Genomic DNA, 19,626 nt, shown 5'->3' with positions numbered 1-19,626 from the left:
TTTTCACAGATGTCTGTCTACAAAGATCAATAAAGGAAAAAATATTGAATTCTTTGTGTTATTTCCACCTTTGCCATTAAATTGTATGATCTTTGACAAGGGACTGATCAGCTAGTTTTCTCACCTATAAAGCGCTGTATCTGTCTGATGTGTTGACATATCCACAGGTCCCTGGGACAGGAATCTGTACCTCCCTGGATTTGTGTGTATACTTCCCTGGATGTATCTGTGCATGTGCTGAGGGTATCCCCATTTTGCCTCTCCTTGTTTCTGTTTTTCTTGTTTATCAGTGTTTACTTGGTCCCTTATCATTTTGATTGCTGTTTTCCTAATCTTAAAAGCATGCTTACATTTTTTTAAGTTTTTTTTTTTTTAACATTTATTTATTTTTGAGAGACAGAGCTCAAGTGGAGGAGGGGCAGAGGCAGTGGGGGGGACACAGAATCTGAAGCAGACTCCAGGCTCTGAGCTGTCAGCACAGAGCCCGATGCGGGGCTTGAACTCACAAACCGTGAGATCATGACCTGAGCTGAAGTCGGACACGCAACCAACTGAGCCACCTAGGTGCCCTTGAGCATGCTTACCTTTTAAGAAGAATACTAAAATACTAGAAAAGGTCAAAATAAGGAAATCACATATGTTTATCTTGATATAAAATCTTATGCATGAATTGGGTTTTCAGAGTCATTGCATCACTAAATAGGTGACTACATACATAACCTCATTTTCCAAATGTATATCCTTTTTTAGCAATGTATTATTTATAATGAGTAGTTTTTTCTGATTATAATAATACATTATAATATAAGTAAAGATTATCGGAAATGCCACTCTTGCGAAATTGCCACCATTAGCGTTTTGCTCATCATCCCTTCGTGTGTGTGTGTGTGTGTGTGTGTGTGTGTGTGTGTGTAGTTTTACAGAAATGAGATCATAGCATCCTTAGTTTTTTTTCCATCGTGCGTACCTCCTATCCCTTCCTCCATGTTAGCACCCCCTCCTCATCCCTGCCTCCAGGTAACTGCTATTACAACTTAGTTTGTATCTTCCCATATTTTTTGTATACTAAAATAATCCTATATAACCCATATATGCACATACATAAATAGGTCTTTCTCTCCTTGTCTGATGTACAAAAATGGAATCATATTATATGTACCTAGAGTGTATTAAATAAAAATACTGTATCATGATTTATGTGCGTATGATTTACCGTATCATAAATGTCTGTGTATCATCTTGTAGACCACATTAGAGCATGCGAGGCCTGAAGAGCCCAGCTGGGATGAAGATTTTGCAGATGTATACCATGACCTAATCCATTCTCCGGCCTCTGAAACTCTTCTAAATTTGGAACATAATTACTTTGTTAGTATCTCAGAACTGATTGGTGAAAGAGATGTGGAGCTGAAAAAGTTACGAGAGAGGTATTTCAGATTCTTGCGTTATCATAATTAAATGTTACATTGTCAGGTATGATGGCTGCAGAACAATTTTCATTCAATTGTAAAATTGAAAAATAAAATAGAAAAAATTCTCTAATATTAGAAATTAGTTTTTTGTGTGTTTCAATCTGTAATTTCAACTAGGAAGTCCTCATAGGTTTATAAAACTTCTCAAGTGATCTACCTGAATAAATTATGGTAGCTTCATATATTATTTCTAGTAAGAGGAATAGCTTACATCTTGTTGAAGGCACCTCTTGTCAAAGGCTTTATTCTAGGCACAGTGCAAAGTGCTTTAGATGATGTCTTAATCCGTTCAGACTGCTATAACAAAATACCATAGACTGGGTGGCTTACACAAGAGAGATTTATTTCTCCCAGTTCTGGAGGCTAGGTAGTTCAAGATCAAGGTGCCAGCAGATTTGGTATCTGGCAGACCCATCTGCTTCTACACCATGCCTTGATGTGTGCTGCCATGGCCTTTCCTCAGTGTGCCCTCCTGGTGCGTATCTTTTAGAGAGAGAGCTCTAGACACTAATTCTGTCATGAAGGCTCCAACCTCATGGCTTCATCTAAACGTAAGTACTTCCCAAGGCCCCACCTCCAAATATCACATTGGGGATTAGGATTTCAACATATGAATTGGGGGACACAAACATGCAGTCAGTAACAGATGCCCTATCTCATTTAATTCTTACCAGAATCCTATTATTACCACCTTTTACAGATGAGGAAACTGAGGCTTAAATAAGTTAAGTAATTTGTCTAAGGACAAGCTGGAATTTGAAACTAGGGAGTCTGACTCCAAAGCTCTTAACCACTGTACAATGCTCTCTCCCTGTTCAGAACCTCTTTAAAACCCTGCCATTACTATGTTCATGGTCTCTCTCAGTTCATTTTGTAAGTTTATTTACATGAAGTAAAAAATAACACTAGTCTTATTCCAAGAAATTTTAATTAGATTTTAATTCATTGCAAGCAGTATGCAAGCAGTCTTTTTGTCTTTCATTTTTTTCTTCAGAGTAAGTAAGTAAAAAATTGCTAGCATTATTTATTTTAAAACATGACTTTCCAGATCGCTTCCTGGCAGTTCATAAAATGTAATAATCAAGACATGCTTTTTCTAGATAATCCATTTTGATCTAGCAGAATCTAATAAAATTTATTACCTTAAAATATATACTTAAGACTTCAGGTATACATGGCATTAAGATAATTTTTTCAGTGTTGCTGATGTGAAATTTCCTTGATTGTGAAAGTATATTAGAACCAAATCACATGTATTTTGTGTGACTAATTTCATAATCTGTCCCAAAGTAGTAAATTTAAAATAACGTATACTGGTTTGCTCCTGGCTCTCATTTGCTTTGTATTAGAAAATGTTGGGACTAGCAAGATGAGAATAAACTGTTATTTTGATGATTGTCATAGTTAAGAATATGTAAAACACAAAAATCATAAGCAACTGAATTTAATAATTCTTCCTGAGAAATACTCTTCTGTGTACCAGATCAGCATTTTTACTGTATTGCATAGATTTGTACATTTTTGTAACAATTCTACACCACTCAGCCTTTTTTTCCCCCTATCTAATAAAATATTAGAACTGTCCCTGTCGAAAAGAACTTGATGTCTTGACATTTGTTACTCTGTATGTAATTAGCTGTTTTGAGGCAGTTTATTCCTTTATAGACAGGATACCTGCAGTATAGGTAGTTGCCATCAGGTAGATAGTTGAAGCTGTCTCCCAAAGGAGATGAAAATTTGATGGTTTTTTTTTTCCCAGTCTTTTATGATGTAGCCAGTAAAACTGTAAATATATTTTTAGAATTAACGAAATATAGATTCAATTTATATAAATATATGAAAGTATAATTACCTAATACTAATTGATTACTTTCTGTTGAACTTCATTTATTTCATTTTTTTCCTACCATGGCTTCAAATAATATAACCTTCAGCTCACTCTGAATCTGCTCTTGGTTCTCAGGTTTTCTGGGACTATCCTCATTCTCCTATTTAGGTATATTAAAAAAAATCCCAGCTTGGCTATAGTCAGTATCAATGTATTCTATAGTCCATATCAATAGCTATGAGTAGGACTTTCATTCAGCTGGTAAGCTACTCTGAATTGTGACTTTGCTATCTGCTCACTACACCTCACAGAAAATCCCATATCTGGCCACCAGCATTCCGTATTTTTTTTTTTCTAAGTCAGAAGAAGATTCCTATTCCACATGATTCTTCACCTTTTGGGAAGCTGAATTAACTTACTAATTATCTGCATTTACTGATACTTCATACATTTTTTTTCTTTTGTGTAATAGTTTTTTTAGTAGGAGTTTGTTTGGGTTAATGTTATTTTTTGAAATGTCCTTTGGACAAATTTCTTGATAGAGTTTTGCTTTCTTTTTTTCTTTCTAAACATAAACAATATTGGAATACATTTATTTTGACAACAGCTTTGCAATTTATTCTCCACATATCCAAACTGTTAGCTGGAAAGGAAAAACAAGCTGTGTTCCTCCTGAGGTAGGTAAATAGTGTAAAGGTGAACAGTGTAACTTAAGGCAAGTTGGAATTCACTGGTATCTGGAAGTTCACCCAATTCACTTACCCAATTCATGAGCAGAAGTGACACATTTTCTTATTTCTGTCTTCATTTTAATTCCACTTTACATCTTAAAAAGACAATTTCTCACCACAGCATCAAGACTGTTATAATCCTTTATTTCTAAATGTCTTCAAGATAATGTTCACATTGTTAGAATTGTCACACCTGACATACTAAGCCAATATCTAGTTAGGTATGGCTAGAAATATAATGAAATTTCGTTTTATCTTAATCATAGAAAATGTATATTGTATCATTAACTGTATCATTAGCTACTTGCATTTCTGACACATTTAGAATGAAATAAATGTTCATGAAATTTCATTTGTTGAATTATTTATTAGTCTTTTTTTTCCTCGCTGTTAATTTCCTGTTGTTAGCAAACCAGATATAAAATATAAATATTTAAAAAATATTCATATATTGATATTTAAAGATACTGAATCCCTAAAACTTAAAAATGGCAATGATACTTTTTATCCACTAGAGGGAACATGTGTAATGTAAAATATTAATCTATTTATATCGAACTTTATATTTATAAATGTTTAGCAATTATTTATGTTTTAAATAAAATCTTACTTGCAAGCACATGGCCCCCAGTAGTTACAAAAAGTTACTGGGGTCACCTGCATTAGAATTAGGGGGATACTAAATGATATTGCATATTTAATACTAGAAAGTATATATAGAAATGTATAAATGTATAATATATATATGAGTTTTATTTACCATATACATGTAAGTGTCTTAATCAGTTGTTATAAGTAAGTATAAATTCTCTTTTAAGAGCAATTAAATTAATGAGAATGATAGTAAAATCCTTTTGGTTCACATCTTTATTCTTTCCACATGTGTTTGCAATATATTTTAGAGCAAACTTTTAAAATATGATTGTATTAGAAAATAATTTTTAGATTCGAAAATGTTCAATGAACTTATTTATTAAAATATACACACATAAAAGACAACAAACTGTAGGTGTACAGTTAAAGTACGCACACCATATAATCATCACTCAGATCAAGAAATGGAATATTTCCAGCACTGCAGAAGGCTCCCTCGGGCGCAGCTGGTCACAACCCATCTCTCCCATAAGGAACTTCAGTTATCTGAACTTCTAACACCATTGATTAGTTTTTCCTGTGGGAAAACCATGTTTAATTTATGCATATTGTTTATTTAGATAAATGAAGAAGGTATAACTAAAACATATCTTTAGAATGTATCTTATATTCCTCTGTAATGAGAGCTTTATGACTTAATATCGGTTTTATTCTTAGAACCTAATTGGTAGCTTTGGGCAATACTATATAAGCTGACTTCCAAACCTTGAAGTCACTTTAACTCATGTAAATAGAAGTAGAAAATATGTTAAAGCTGGAGTTGCAGAGTATCATCTTTGAGGAAATCTGCAAATGGAAAGGAGTCTTGACTTTAAACATTAGCCATAGAAATTGAAAGATTACCTAGATTTTGACCACATTCACTTATGGGTTAAATTTAGATTAAAATTTAGCTGTACAAATGACGTTGGTATTATATGACTTTATCATTATTTCCACATCTGCATTTCCAAGGCTTCAAAGTGCTTTCCTGGTATTATAGTTGCCATTCCTGGACATACTCCTTTAAAATAAATTTCTTCTTTTCTTTTTTTTTTATTATTTAAAAAAAATTTAATGTGTATTTATTTTTGAGAGAGAGAAAGAGTGCGCGTGAGAAAGAGTCAGGGAGGGACAGATATAGAGGGAGACAGAATCTGAAGCAGGCTCCAGGCTCCTAGCTGTCAGCACAGAGCCTGCGGCGGAGCTCGAACTCACAAACTGCGAGATCATGACGTGAGCAGAAATCAGACGCTTAACTGACTGAGCCACCTAGGCGCCCCAAAATAAAAATTTTATTTTTGCTTCATAGAGATTGTTCAGTGATTCTGGAGTGGCCATATACCTTAAAGATTTTATGACCATATTTTATCTTCTTATTTATGTTTTAGACAAGGTATTGAAATGGAAAAAGTGATGCAGGAATTGGGGAAATCACTGACAGATCAAGATGTAAATTCACTGGCTGCTCAGCATTTTGAATCCCAGCAAGTAAGTGAAGTAGAATGACTTTTAGATACACAATTGCGTTTTCTTTTGCTTATTTATTTTTGTAAAAAAATTAACCACTTGGTGTACTCTCTTTTTAGGACTTAGAAAATAAATGGTCAAATGAATTAAAACAATCAACTGCCATCCAAAAACAAGAATATCAGGAATGGGTGATAAAACTTCATCAAGACCTAAAAAACCCCAACAACAGCTCCCTCAGGTATTAATCATGTATGGTTCTTATTAGATGAAAGTTCGTTGTGGGTATGAGTTTGTATTTGTTGTAAAATTGAACATTTTTAGTTGTAGATATTTAAAAAATTTTTTTACTGTTTATTATTTTTGAGAGAGAGAAAGAGCATGAGTGGGGGAGGGGCAGAGAGAGAGGGATACACAGAATCTGAAGCAGTCTCCAGGCTCTGAGCTGTCAGCACAGAGCCCAACTTGGGGCTCAAACCAATGAACTGCGAGATCATGACCTGAGCCAAAGTCGGATGTATAACCGACCTAACCACCCAGGTCCCCCTTCAGTTGTAGATATTTTTAAATTAGCAATGACAGTTCAAGATAATTTTATGCTTCTAACACCTTTGGTGTAATTTGGATTTATGTGGATTATTTAGGGAGGGGGGTTAATTGGTTGGCCTAAAATAGTGATTCCTACCCCCCCTAAAATTTAGCTATAAATCTCTTAGGTGTGTATATCTAAATACCCCAACTACTACCTCTTGGGGTTTTTATTTATATTGAGAGTGAGAGCATGCACATGCATGCACATGTGAGTGGGGGAGGGACAGAGAGAGAGAGGGAGAGAAAGAGTATCCCAAGCAGGCTCTACACCGTCAGCTCAGAGACCATGACCTGAGTCAGAATCAGGAGTCAGATGCTTAACTAACTGAGCCACCCAGGCACTGTGTATCTCTTGTTTTTTTAAATTGGTTTCTGTTCAGTGCAATATGCATTGATTGAATGCATCTTAAATGCCAAGCACTCTCTAAGCAGAAAAACAAAGAAGATGCCTACCCATGTGGAGCTTATATTCTAGAGAGACTGACCTATAAATAAAACAGTACTGTATAGAATGATACATGCAGTAATATAAGCATGTACCAGGTACAAAAATAGTCTATTTGTCTACAATTTGTCTACAATTTGTAAGTTGTACAGTACCTGATGTATTTCATATATTGCCCTAGAGCTTTTACAGTACCTGTGTTATTTCCTGGCTGTGTACTTGTGTGTTTGAGAATTTCTTTCTTTCCAATCTTAAAGTATATTCAACTGGAAATGTACTTAGTACAGTATAATAATCTTATTCTCAGCTTTTGCCTGTTATTTGGTATAAACAGTTAGAAATAGCATTTTATTTGTATAATGTCAGTCTCCCCTACTATTCTTGCTTTGAAGACAAAAGCCATGTTTGTTTTTTCTATTGTTGTATACCCTGATCGTTGCCAAGTGTCTAGCTCTTAACACTGGCACATAAAACATACTCAATACATATTGATGGGATGGGTGGACAAATAGGCAGGTGGATGGATTGTCATTAAACTCTTAACCTGATACCTATATCACCTTTTATCTATATACATAATATTTCATTTGCCTTATTTTCCCCAAGACAACACCTTAGAAATACTTAAACAATTTTTATGATTAGAAATGGGATAGCATCCTTGGCACTAACATATTTTACATATTTGACTATAGTTCTCATTTCAAATAAAAATATTAACACAATACAAAGGGAGGGGTGGGTGGAAAGATGGGTTGGGAACATCTCTTTACTGTAATGTAAATGGTGTTTCTCAAACTGTTGGTTTCAATCTGTTAGGATCATTCTAGATTCTTTACTTTCCACTCAGACTTTTAAAAATAACAATAAAATGTAATGGAATGAATTGGAATGGAAGAGAGTAGAGTAGAATAGGTGGAAAATATGAGAGCACATCATGCATGAAGCTTCCTATAAATAAATGTGTGTATTAAGCCAAAATGTAAAGTATATACTGTATGTTGTGGTCAGAAAAGTGGAGAGTCAACTGATTTCAGGAAGCTGAGAAAGCCCCTTATTATAAACATTATCTGGTCAGAAAAGTGGAGAGTCACTGATTTCAGGAAGCTGAGAAAGCCCCTTATTATAAACATTATCTCTCATTTTGCTACTATAGTTTCAGAACTTCAATCTATAGAATCAGTTCCATTGTGTACCTGTTGGCTTCTAGCTGGTGCTACTTTTAAAAACTAAATATTCCTAGGAAAACTGTTTTTAATGTGACTTTGTTAGTTTGCTTTTCTTTCCAGTAGGGGTTTCCTTGGGCAGCAGAAACCTGTTTTCAACACAATTCCCTATAGATTTCCTACAAGAAATTGCTTAAAGTGGTATCTTTTTTAGTCATTATTTTTGTGTTTTTAAAAAAGCTATTTCTCGGGGTGCCTGGGTGGCTCAGTCGGTTAAGCAGCCTACTTCAGCTCAGGTCATGATCTCGCGGTCCATGGGTTCAAGCCCCACGTTGGGCTCTGTGCTGACAGCTCGGAGCCTGGAGCCTGTTTCGGATTCTGTCTCCCTCTCTCTGACCCTCCCTCGTTCATGCTCTGTCTCTCTCTGTCTCAAAAAAAATAAATAAACATTAAAAAAAAATTAAAAAACAAGTTATTTCTCTTGGGGTGCCTCAGTCGGTTAAGCATCCGACTCTTGATTTAGGCTTAGGTCATGATCTCACAGTTGTGAGATCAAGCCCCTCATTGGGCTCCACACTGGGCATGGAGCCTGCTTGAGTTTCTCTCTCCCTCTCTCTCTGCCCCTCCCCTGCTCACACTTTCTCTCTCTCTCTTTAAAAAATAAGTCTGTTGAAGGGTAAATTATATAAATTAAAATTTATGTCTTTTAAGTTTACATTTTGATGAGTTTTGACAAACTTAACTGGTCATGAAATCATCACCGCAACCAAGATACAGCATTTCACTTGTATACTTTTATAACCCATTCCTTTCTCTTTCCCTTCTCCTGTCAACCTGCTCTGATTTCTGTCCCTGAAGTTTTTATTCTTTTCAGAATGTCTTATCAATAAAATCAAACCGTTATGTAGCAGTTTGGTGTCTTGCTTCTTTTACTTACAATGCATTTGTGACTTATGCATGTTGCTTCATTTGTGAGTAGTTTTCTTTTTATTGCTCAGTTGTATTCTAGAAATTTTATAGTTATAATGTATATGTATGAGTCATAATGTATTATTTCATACACATTATATATGAAAATATAAGTGAATATGTCTACTATAAGATAATGAACAAGTATATGTATATGTGTATATATATGTGTATAGTTTTGTTATAATATATTCATTTGGTTTTGGCATCTGGGTAATGACAGCATAAAATAAGTTGGTGGTCTGCCTATGAGCCTGTCAAAGGAATTGGTATCTGTGATCATCAATCTGTATCATGTTTTTATTTCTAGCACTTTCATTTCTTTTCTCTCTTTGCTGAAATTCTTTGTGCATCCTGTGTGTTGTTTTCCAGTAGATCTTTCATATTGGTCATTGTTATGTGAAAGTCTTTTTTTTTAATTAATTTATTTTGAGAGAGAGACAAGGAACACATGAGCAAGCACAGGGGAGGGGCAGAGAGAGAGAGAGAGAGAGAGAGAGAGAGAGAGGAGTCCCAAGCAGCCTCCATGCTGTCAGTGCAGAGTCCAGTGCAGGGCTTATCTCACAAACCATGAGATCATGACCTGAGCCGAAATCAAGAATAGGATGCTTACCCAGCTGAGCCCAGGTGCCCTGAAAGTCTTTTTCTTTTAGGCCCAGTACCAGGGTCATCTCTCAGTCTGTGTTTGTTGATTGCTTTATCTCTTGACAATGGGTTATTTGTTTCTTTTGCTTGCTTTTTTTGTGTCTCTCTCTCTTTTTAAAAAGATAAATGCTGGGCATTGTGTGTGTTTGTAAAGAAGAGACTAAGGTAGATAATATTTATGTCCAGAAATGAACAGGCCATTATTGTGAATGTCATGCCAACCTAGTCAGCAGTTGAGCAGAGTTTGGTTTTTTCCTTCAATGATACCGCAGGCTGCATTTTCTACCATAGTAAGCTGCTGCCACTTTGTATTTAGAGTGGGGCTTTGGGTTCTAGAGGGTTTTTCCCTGTCATTCTGCTCCATCCTCAGCTTTCAGTGTTTGCAGTCCTGTGCCAAGCATGAGGTCTCTATGCTGTTGCTCTACCCCTCAGGAGTAGACCATTGTTGTTTGTGATGTGATGCTAGGCTCATATTGGGGGTGGGAAATAGGTCTCCGTTGTCTTTGTCCAGCTTCAGTTGTGTGCAGGCCATATATATCTAGGGCTTGGGTTTGGGGCATTCTTAGCATTTCTACCTGTGCCACAAAGGAGGCTCTCGTGTCTCCTGCACAGCCTCCAGTGTTTTCTTGGAAACACCTGGTGGAGGCTGATGAAAGAGATTTTGTAAGTACATGCAAATTTCCCTTGTGCCTGAGGCTCATAGCTATTCTAAATTTACATGCTAACCCACACTTGTCCTTTAAGAATTGTTAAACTTTTAGCCATTTCTTCCTATCTCCTTACATTGCAGCAACTCATTTCCACCAAGCTCTGCCAAAGATGAAAACTGTGTCTCCTGTCTGTCCTTGAGGGGTGTGTTGCACTTTAGAATTGATTGGTTGCCTCGTTACCTCAAATTTCAGGAAAGTTATGATTTTATAGATTATCTGGCTTTTTCTTGTTGTTAGAGTGGGAGCAACAGTCTCTTGTGGCTTTTCACATCCTAAAGTGAGGATGTTTTGTTAATATCAATTTTTTAGGTTTAAATTTGCCGTATATACTAATGAAGTCAATCAGTGAGACTAAGAGACTGTTTGGAACAACCCCAAAAATGTAGTCCAGAATGACTATTATAGACTTATATCATCTTCCACATACCATGAAATTTGAATTTACAATTGTACAGTTGTTGAATGCCTCCATGGAAACCTTTTCAGCAAATACAAGAATGGAGTAGAGCAAAGAGAGAAGTCTTTCAATGGGAGGAGGCTGTTGACGGAAAAAAAGCAGGAAATGGTTTTAAAAAAAATAGAGGATATGAATACATCAAAATGAACTTTCTATTTTTTTATTATTCCTTTTATTTGACTTTTTAATTTTCAATTTTTATTTCTATCACGTCACCTTTTTTAGTTTTGCCTAGAGCCAATCCTGATACAGGATATATTATATATTTTTTCATTATGCCATTTTAAAGTAGTAAGTTAATCACTTCATTTAATCATTTTCTTAGACCACTAAGAAATTCTAAATGGTAATATATGAGCTGATATTGCAGTGACTGGAAAGAATAATATGCATTACTTGCTGTGAGGAAATGAAAGAACAAGTAGGAATTTTAAAACCTGTTGGTGTATATGATTCTTACTTGTTACCATAGATTAAGGATAAGTTTAGGAATAGTTAAGTGGTACTTACAGACTTCACTTTGCCTCATTTCATTATAAAGCTTTCTTTCCTTCAAGAAAAGTTCTTGACAAAGAGACGAAAAAAGCATACGAATAATTTTATTAATTGCAGTGAGGAAATTAAAGTTCAACCGAGTCAGTTCAGAGAATCCGTAGAAGCAAATGGAAGGATTTATGAGGAGCAGAGAAAGTTGGAAGAAAGTTTTACCATTCACTTAGGTAAGTGGACTCATTTTTTTGTAGGCGTAATTTATTGTAACTTCTGAAGCTTTTTTTTATGTTGTAAGAGAAAAATCCCCAGCATATGAGTAGATTGTACCCATGTTATTTTTAATTACGAACAATGTCCTGCTCCTGAAGTTTGTTGGCTGTATGCTTTCTGTATTCGCTAATATATTATCTTTTACAAATAGAAAAGTGAAATCTGAGAGGTGCCTGAGTGGCTCAGTCAGTTAAGTGTCTGACTCTTGATTTTGGTTCAGGTCACAATCTCACACTTCATGAGATCGAGCTCCGTGTCAGGCTCCACACTGACAGCACAGAGCCTGCTTAGACTCTCTCTCCCTCTCTCCTCTCTCCTCTCTCTCCCTCTCTACTCCTCCTCCCTGCCTGAAATAAATAAATAAACTTGAAAAAAATAATTAAAAAAATAAAGGTGAAATCTTAGTAGTTATTAGGTTGGGAAATTGCAAAACCTATTTCTAATTATTTGTAGCACAGATTTATCTGAATTCCTGCCATAGAGATTTACATCCTGTTATACTCGATTTTTGCAGCTGTCTAAGTTTCTTTCTGGGACTGTTGCCCACCCCCTAGGAGCCCAGTTGAAGACCATGCATAATTTGAGATTGCTGAGAGCAGATATGCTGGACTTCTGTAAGCACAAAAGAAATCACCGAAGTGGCGTGAAACTCCATCGACTCCAGACTGCACTGTCACTTTATTCCACCTCTCTCTGTGGCCTGGTTTTACTTGTAGACAATCGAATCAATTCATATAGTGGTATTAAAAGAGGTAGGTTAACATTACATATTTATTTCGTTAAATTTCTCCTTTGAATACCATTCTTACAAAGAAAGGGATTATAGAAAAACAAAAATTTTAGTTAACCCTAGTATTCTGGTAGCCAAGCAACACACATCCCCAGCCTTGGCTATTTTAGATTTCTGTCATACTTCAGCATGGGTAAAGTGCTTCAGGATATTTACTGTTTCTTAAAATTGTGTTATCTCATAAGTAATGCTCTTATAGGATTCTTGCTTCAAGGCATAACAAAAAGAATAATCAAGATGTAAATGTATTCAGTTCAGAAGCAGATCCTGGCTCAGTGAATTTTAGCTCATCCTTTTGTCCTTTCTTCCTTGTTTTTTTTAGATAGCCTATTTCTTAAATGTGCTAGGTAATAATCTATGTTCCCTCTGTAAAACTCACTTTTTATGATTTTTTAAAAAATTTTAAATATATAAAGTATATTGAATTGTGTAACTTTTTAAAGAAGCTTGAATAGAGTTTATTTCCCACCATAAATATGAGAACTTTCTTGTATTTTTTAACACTTTCGGGGACTTGATTATGATTAAAGTATCTATTACTTAAAGCAGGTTTGGAATTATATAAAAATGTCCGTGTTTATTAATTATTTACTCTTTTGAGTGATAGAGAGATTAAGTTTCTGATTCAAACAAAATTGATATACCCTAACTTAAGACATAATTATTAAAAGGAAAAGTATAAGAAATCATTCTTGTGAATTTTGTATTTTATTTCTGCTAGCTCTCATTATCCTTAAGTAAATACTAAATATTTGATAGCCCACCTTTAAAAGTTTGTAAATGTTTTGGGTCCCTTAGATTTTGCCACAGTTTGCCAAGAATGTACTGACTTCCATTTTCCCCGGATCGAAGAGCAACTGGAAGTTGTCCAGCAGGTGGTACTTTATGCTAGAACCCAACGAAGGAGTAAGTTGAAAGAATCACATGGTCAGTAAAACTCAAATTTTTCAGTTTCACTTTCAGTGTATTTTGTCCCTAAGCACTCTAATAGCATATGGACCGTTGTTAAAATAGAAAGTTGTGTTGGTGGAAAAGTGGAGGAAAGAAATTAAGGAAAAAACTCAGGATCTTTAGAAGGTTGAATTCTGTTCTAAATTTTCTTTTTTGCATGATTTTGTTTAATAGCCTTAGCAAAAACTTTTTAAATTTAAATTCTGTAATTATACTTGAGGTAGGCACTCAATGTAAAGTTGATGATTTTCTTTTCTTAAGATTTTTTTTTGAGACAGAGAGAGAGCACACAGGGGCAGAGAAGGGGCAGAGAGAGAAGGGAAAGCCAAGAAGGCTCTGTGCTAACGGCAGGGAGCCTAATGCAGGGCTCAAACTCACGAACCTGAAATCATGACCTGAGCTGAAGTCGGATCTTAACCGACTGAGCCACAGAGAGGCCCCAGTGATCTTTTGGTCTGAGTTCTATATCTCTAAAATGGACATAATTACTATGTTTTGAAGTCATAGAATTAATAGTAGCACAAAATACACACTTTTTATACATTTCATCTTTGATTCCTCCTAGGTAGCAGGATGTCAATTATAAGAATTGTTTTTGATTGTTCTTTAAAAAAATCACTATGTCCAGAACTATGTCCTGCTTTTTTCATATTTATCCACAATTTAAACATCCTTTCTAACTCTTTGGGAAATTATTTTTAAAACTATAGAAAACATTCACGACATCTTTCTGTGTAAGATCTCTATTCGTAGACTTAAGGGAAGATAGAGGTAAAAGAAAAATCTTTAACTCAAATTACAGAATAATTCTATTTTTTTAATTGAAAAATATAAGTTTTAAAAGTGGTTTCTTTATAAGTTAAATTGGCATCATAAGTTCGTTTAGTTAAGAGCTAAATATAAGGGTAATATTCATAAGAAATATACATAAGTTCCATTTTTCTTATTTTTCAGACATTTCATATTATGTAACAGGCTGGAAATAACAATGCACGTTCTCATATGGCTGGAATGCATAGTCAGCATTTTAATTTATTTTTTTTTTATAAAAACTTGATGTCTTGCCCAGGAAATAAAATATGGCAGGTTTTTTTTTTTTAATTTTTTTTTAACGTTTATTTATTTTTGAGACAGAGAGAGACAGAGCATGAACGGGGGAGGGTCAGAGAGAGGGAGACACAGAATCCGAAACAGGCTCCAGGCTCTGAGCTGTCAGCACAGAGCCTGACGCGGGGCTCGAACCCACGGACCACGAGATCATGACCTGAGCCGAAGTCAGCCGCTCAACCGACTGAACCACCCAGGCGCCCCAAAATATGGCAGGTTTTTAAAGTACGGCTGGTCAAACTTTTAAATCAGCTTATGTACTTGGATGTCTTTTTTGTTGGTTTATTTTGCAACTGCAGTGTTTAAAAGAAACCATTTGATAGTACTTTTGGTTCCTATGTTTTGTGTTTTGTAGTGAGCAAAGAGACTATTTTATCTTTGCTTGCTGTCTTTGTTCCTCTTCCCGTATTAATTGTAGAATTTCTCACTTTCTCCTGATGCTAGAATGTAGCTTTCTAGACTTAACCTTGGTAAGCATTCACTATAGTTTCCGTATTTATTCAATAGACCTTTTTTTAAAAAAGTTTTATTTTTTAATCATTTCTTAAATAGGTAAAACAGTCTCAAGATTCCCAATTCAAACTGTATAAAAGAGCATACAGTGAAAGTCTTCATAATTGTCCACCAGGCACTCATTTCCCACCCCAGAGACAGCCAGTGCTGCCCAGTATCCTCCAGACATATGTTTATGTACACATCAGTGCATGTGTGTATGTATTTATTTAATTTTCCCTTTTACACAAGTGGCATCCTTCTCTGCACACTTTTCCACACTTGACTTTTTTTACTGAATATTTATCTTGGCCATCATGTTGTATCAGTGCATAAAGAGCATCCTTATACCTTCTGCTGTGTAGTATAGTCCATTGCAAGGTATCCAGTTATTAATCAGTTCTGTGATGACACTTAATCCATCCCAACATTTTTTCTATTATAACAAATAATGCATGAATCATGTTACATATATAGTGCCACGCATGTGTGAACCTATCTCTAGGAATAGACTTCTAAGAGAAATTACTGTGTTAAAGGGGACATGCATTTATAATAATATTGATAGTGTTCGCAGTTGCCCTCCATAACAGTGCCACCAGCTTATATTCCCACTCCAGATAACTGTAGCTTTGCTGTGGCACTGTGTGTTACATATGACACGTGTCAGGAAATCATACAGAAATGTATCCTAACAAAGGACCTTTCAGAAAGTTCCAGTATGTCCTCTTATTCTTCTACCATCTTCTTCCTCTATCTCATTCAAACTAGCAGTGATGTGATCAGAAACATTTTAATATTATTCTTAGTAGTGACTAAAAGCATGAAGATTGAGATGACAGGTGTGGGAGAAGGAGGAGGATTCTAAGTATATTTATGAGAGATACAAAGTGTGTAGCAAATGACAGGAAGTTTTCAAACCACATACGGTTAAGGCACTGTGTGTAAATCATGGTATTATTTTGCTCTTGTTCAAGCAACTATTTTGTGGTTTAAGTGAGTCAGTGAAACAAGTAGGTTTATAAAACACAACTTTCTTAAAGGAACCCACATGTTGTCATAGAAGAGTTCTGTGAAAATGCTTTCTCCATCTTTTCCTTTTCTGTGCATGCCCACATATTTGTTCTACCCATTTACATCCCGATACTCAAGTACTTGTTTATTCTAAGGCACTCCATCACTTGTTTTTACTGTGTTCATTATATTAGAATCTTTGTGTTTCTGCAGTCCATTATAACAAGCCAAAAGCAATTTAGTTTTCTGTGCACGTTTTATGTACATTTTTTTAAGTGAAAAAGTCATTTTCTTAGTATTGCAAGGTGTTAGTGAAAACATGGAGGGGGAATAGACTATGAACTGTTCTCTCTTATTCACTTAGTAGGAATTCTGTCTGTTCATACCCCATGTGAACAAAATTATTAGAGTCCTTTTTTATCATTTGTTTTCTGGGCCAATTATTCATTACTGATTATATGAAGTTACTTTCATTCAGAACACTTTTGAAAGCATAATTCCCCTTGATATTTTCAGTTACCCTTTTGAAGTTCTGTTTTCAAGTGATTTTCTGATGCTGACAGCCTTTCCAAAATAGTTTTGTATTTAATTGAAATACACAGATACCTTCTTAAAGATAGCTGCTTTGAATGCTAATATTGATTCTGCATTTTCAAGTTTTGGTAGAAGATACATCTGAATCTTTAAAAAAATTTTTTTTAATGTTTATTTATTTTTGAGAGAGCGAGTGTGAGAGGGAGAGGGGCAGAGAGAGATGGAGACACAGAATCGGAAGCAGGCTCCAGACTCTGAGCTGTCAGCACAGAGCCTGAGGCTAGGCTCGAACTCACAGACTGCTAGATCATGACCTGGGCCAAAGTCAGACGCCTAACTGACTGAGCCACCCAGGTGCCCTGAATTTTATAAGAAATCTGTTAAAAATAGATGTACGTGTATAAAATAATGTGTGTCCAAGTATAATAACGTACGGTCAATTGCGATGTCTTATTTTACCAATATTTATCCTTCTAAATAATATCATGCCTTCTAGAAAAAAAGATTAACTATTGAATACCTAATAAACAATCTTCCATTTGGGCATTGAGGAGGGCACTTGTTGGGATGAGCACTAGGTGTCGTATGTAAGCGATAAACCACGGGAATCTACCCCAAAAACCAAGAGCACACTGTGTGTTAGCCAATTTGACAATAAATTATATTTTAAAAAATGTTCCATTTGAAACAAAGTCTCACATATCTGTTTGAAATACATTGTATATGGTGTGGATAAGAAGTAACCCCAGATTGCAGAATGGGCTATATATCAAGTGATTCCTGGTACTACTCGCCATTTGCTTGGAGTCCTGGACAAGTTATATCAACAACAGTGACTCAGAATCTAAAAATAAAGATGGCCACACTACAACTATTTAACGAAGTTGTTTTATGTGTAGTTAATTTAGTGCCCTGAACCTCCCGATGAAAAATAGGGTGCTGGCAAGTGTAATGTGGTTAAGACCATAGGATTTGGACTCTGGGTATATGAGTTCAAGACCTGGTTCTACCACTTAACTGTGAATCTTTGGCTAAGTTACTTAACTTATGTAAGCCTCTGTTCCTTCACATATACAATGAAGACAGTAATAGTACCTACCTTGTAAGGCTGTGGTTTTAGGGGTTTTGTAAGAATTAAATGAGACTGTGCATGTAAAACGTATGTCAGAATGCCTGGCAACTAGCTATCCTTAGAACATTTTTGCTGTTATTGTGATTGATTGGGGAGTACTAGAAGTAATGTGTTCTCATATGTTGTATGTTCTTTCATGTTGCATTATCTTATGAATAGATTCTGGAAACCGAAATGGAGGAAGTGACGATAAGGCTAAAAATTCTGACAGGAACTATTTAAATATTTTACCTGGTAAGTGGTATTTTACTTGAAATTGCAGTTTTCTAAGAATCACATACATGGAGATCGTAGATTTGAAATACAAGTTCTGAAATTTAAGTTCTTATAAAAAGTTTGTCAATGTGTTACTTTGAAACAACATTGTATCTACATAATATGCTTTCACAGATGTTCTGCAATTTAAATCTTTATTCTCATACTAGTACTGACTTGCTAGATCCATACAAGAAAAATTTTTCAAAGTTGCAAAAGTTTACTCATATTTGCTATTTTAAATTTCTTCTGTTATATATTGTTCCTTAAATGAACCAAGAAGTCATTTTTATTCTGAAATACAAACAATACTAGAGATATAAAGAGTTGAACTTGTAGACAGAACATGAGTCATATAATTTCTTATTTCCACTTCCCCATAAATTTTCCTGTTTCCCATTTCTTTGATTTCCTTTATTATTTTTTGGCATATTGTTTATCAACTGGAAATTCAGGCCCTCTTCCAGATTGAATTCATTCTGATGATGCTTAGTAGTGTTTATATGACAGGGTATGACAAGGAAGACGTATCTGTTCACAAGCATGAAATCTTGTAAGCTTTTAATTATTTCAAGCTTGCATTTTCCTCAATAGGTTGTTTCCTCACGTTTTCTGCCCCAAATTTTCTCCCGTGTAGGTCACATTCCATTTAATGTAAGCAGGTAGCACGCCCCTTTCTGGTATTCGTCTTGTCAGTCCCAGGCAGTTAGCTTGTGGTCATCAGCTTCCGAATTTCCTCCCACCTTCAGATATCCTACCTTCGTGGGTAATGTTAGAGGCAGGATTGCATCACCACACGCTGTTTCCTCCACTTTGTGGAACAGGAAACTGTCCTCCTCTCTATCTAAAAATACCTTCATTGAGACAGGATTTATTGTATTTCTCTTCACAGATCCCTAATTTAAATCATCCATATTTTGTGGCTTTCTTAAAATGTGCCAATCTTATTATCTATTCCGGAGGTACTGATGTGTGGGGTTTTTTCAACTTACTTCTTTCTTGCTATATTTATTTCCTTCATTGCTCCTTTTTGGGAAAAGCCTATAAGTTAGTATTGCATTATTACTACCAAATCAGGAGACTATGTCATAGTCCGCATTAGAAACGGGTATCAAACTATTCAGTTAGATATGCTAACAGCATCTGAATTTCCATGTAGTTAGGGGATGCCTGCACAGCCAGAAAGTTTACAGGAGATGAAGAAAGACCCAAGTCACATATGCTTTTAAGTTTTTAAGTTGCAAAGGAAAATAGTTTTATTTATATATTTTCACCAGTAGGTTTACTTGATCATTACCTAAGTATTTACAGTTTATATCCTCTAATTCTCACAACAACTTTATAAGGAAAGCAGTCAGGCATAATTTTTTGCATTTCTTATACAAAGTACAGTTTAAATTGAATTTATTTGCCCAAGATCAACTCAGCCAATAAAGGCTAGAGATCCAATCTTCTTAATACCCAGTCTAGTC

The 19,626-nt window shown here is 35.2% G+C and overlaps 1 protein-coding gene across 5 annotated transcripts in view; it reads left to right on the top strand.

Moving 5' to 3' along the window:
- The window catches only part of CB4H12orf4 (chromosome B4 C12orf4 homolog), a 45,802-nt gene that overhangs the window by 14,670 nt on the left and 11,506 nt on the right, over positions 1-19,626 (top strand). For 2 of the 5 annotated variants that reach the window (XM_015061417.3, XM_053225735.1), the window contains exons 4-10: positions 1,246-1,427; positions 6,056-6,155; positions 6,254-6,375; positions 11,730-11,836; positions 12,434-12,631; positions 13,468-13,596; positions 18,059-18,133. In XM_015061417.3, coding sequence (XP_014916903.1) covers positions 1,246-1,427; positions 6,056-6,155; positions 6,254-6,375; positions 11,730-11,836; positions 12,434-12,631; positions 13,468-13,596; positions 18,059-18,133 — 913 coding nt within the window. Of the gene's footprint in view, positions 1-1,245; positions 1,428-6,055; positions 6,156-6,253; positions 6,376-10,466; positions 10,614-11,729; positions 11,837-12,433; positions 12,632-13,467; positions 13,597-18,058; positions 18,134-19,626 lie in introns of those variants that run through there. The other 3 variants (XM_015061418.3, XM_027074078.2, XM_027074079.2) reach the window with 3 other exon arrangements.

The sequence above is a fragment of the Acinonyx jubatus genome, chromosome B4 (assembly GCF_027475565.1).
Source record: "Acinonyx jubatus isolate Ajub_Pintada_27869175 chromosome B4, VMU_Ajub_asm_v1.0, whole genome shotgun sequence".
In the NCBI taxonomy this organism is placed as follows: domain Eukaryota; kingdom Metazoa; phylum Chordata; class Mammalia; order Carnivora; family Felidae; genus Acinonyx; species Acinonyx jubatus.
Note: the sequence above shows the minus strand (reverse complement) of the source record. Positions and strands in the feature narration are given on the sequence as shown.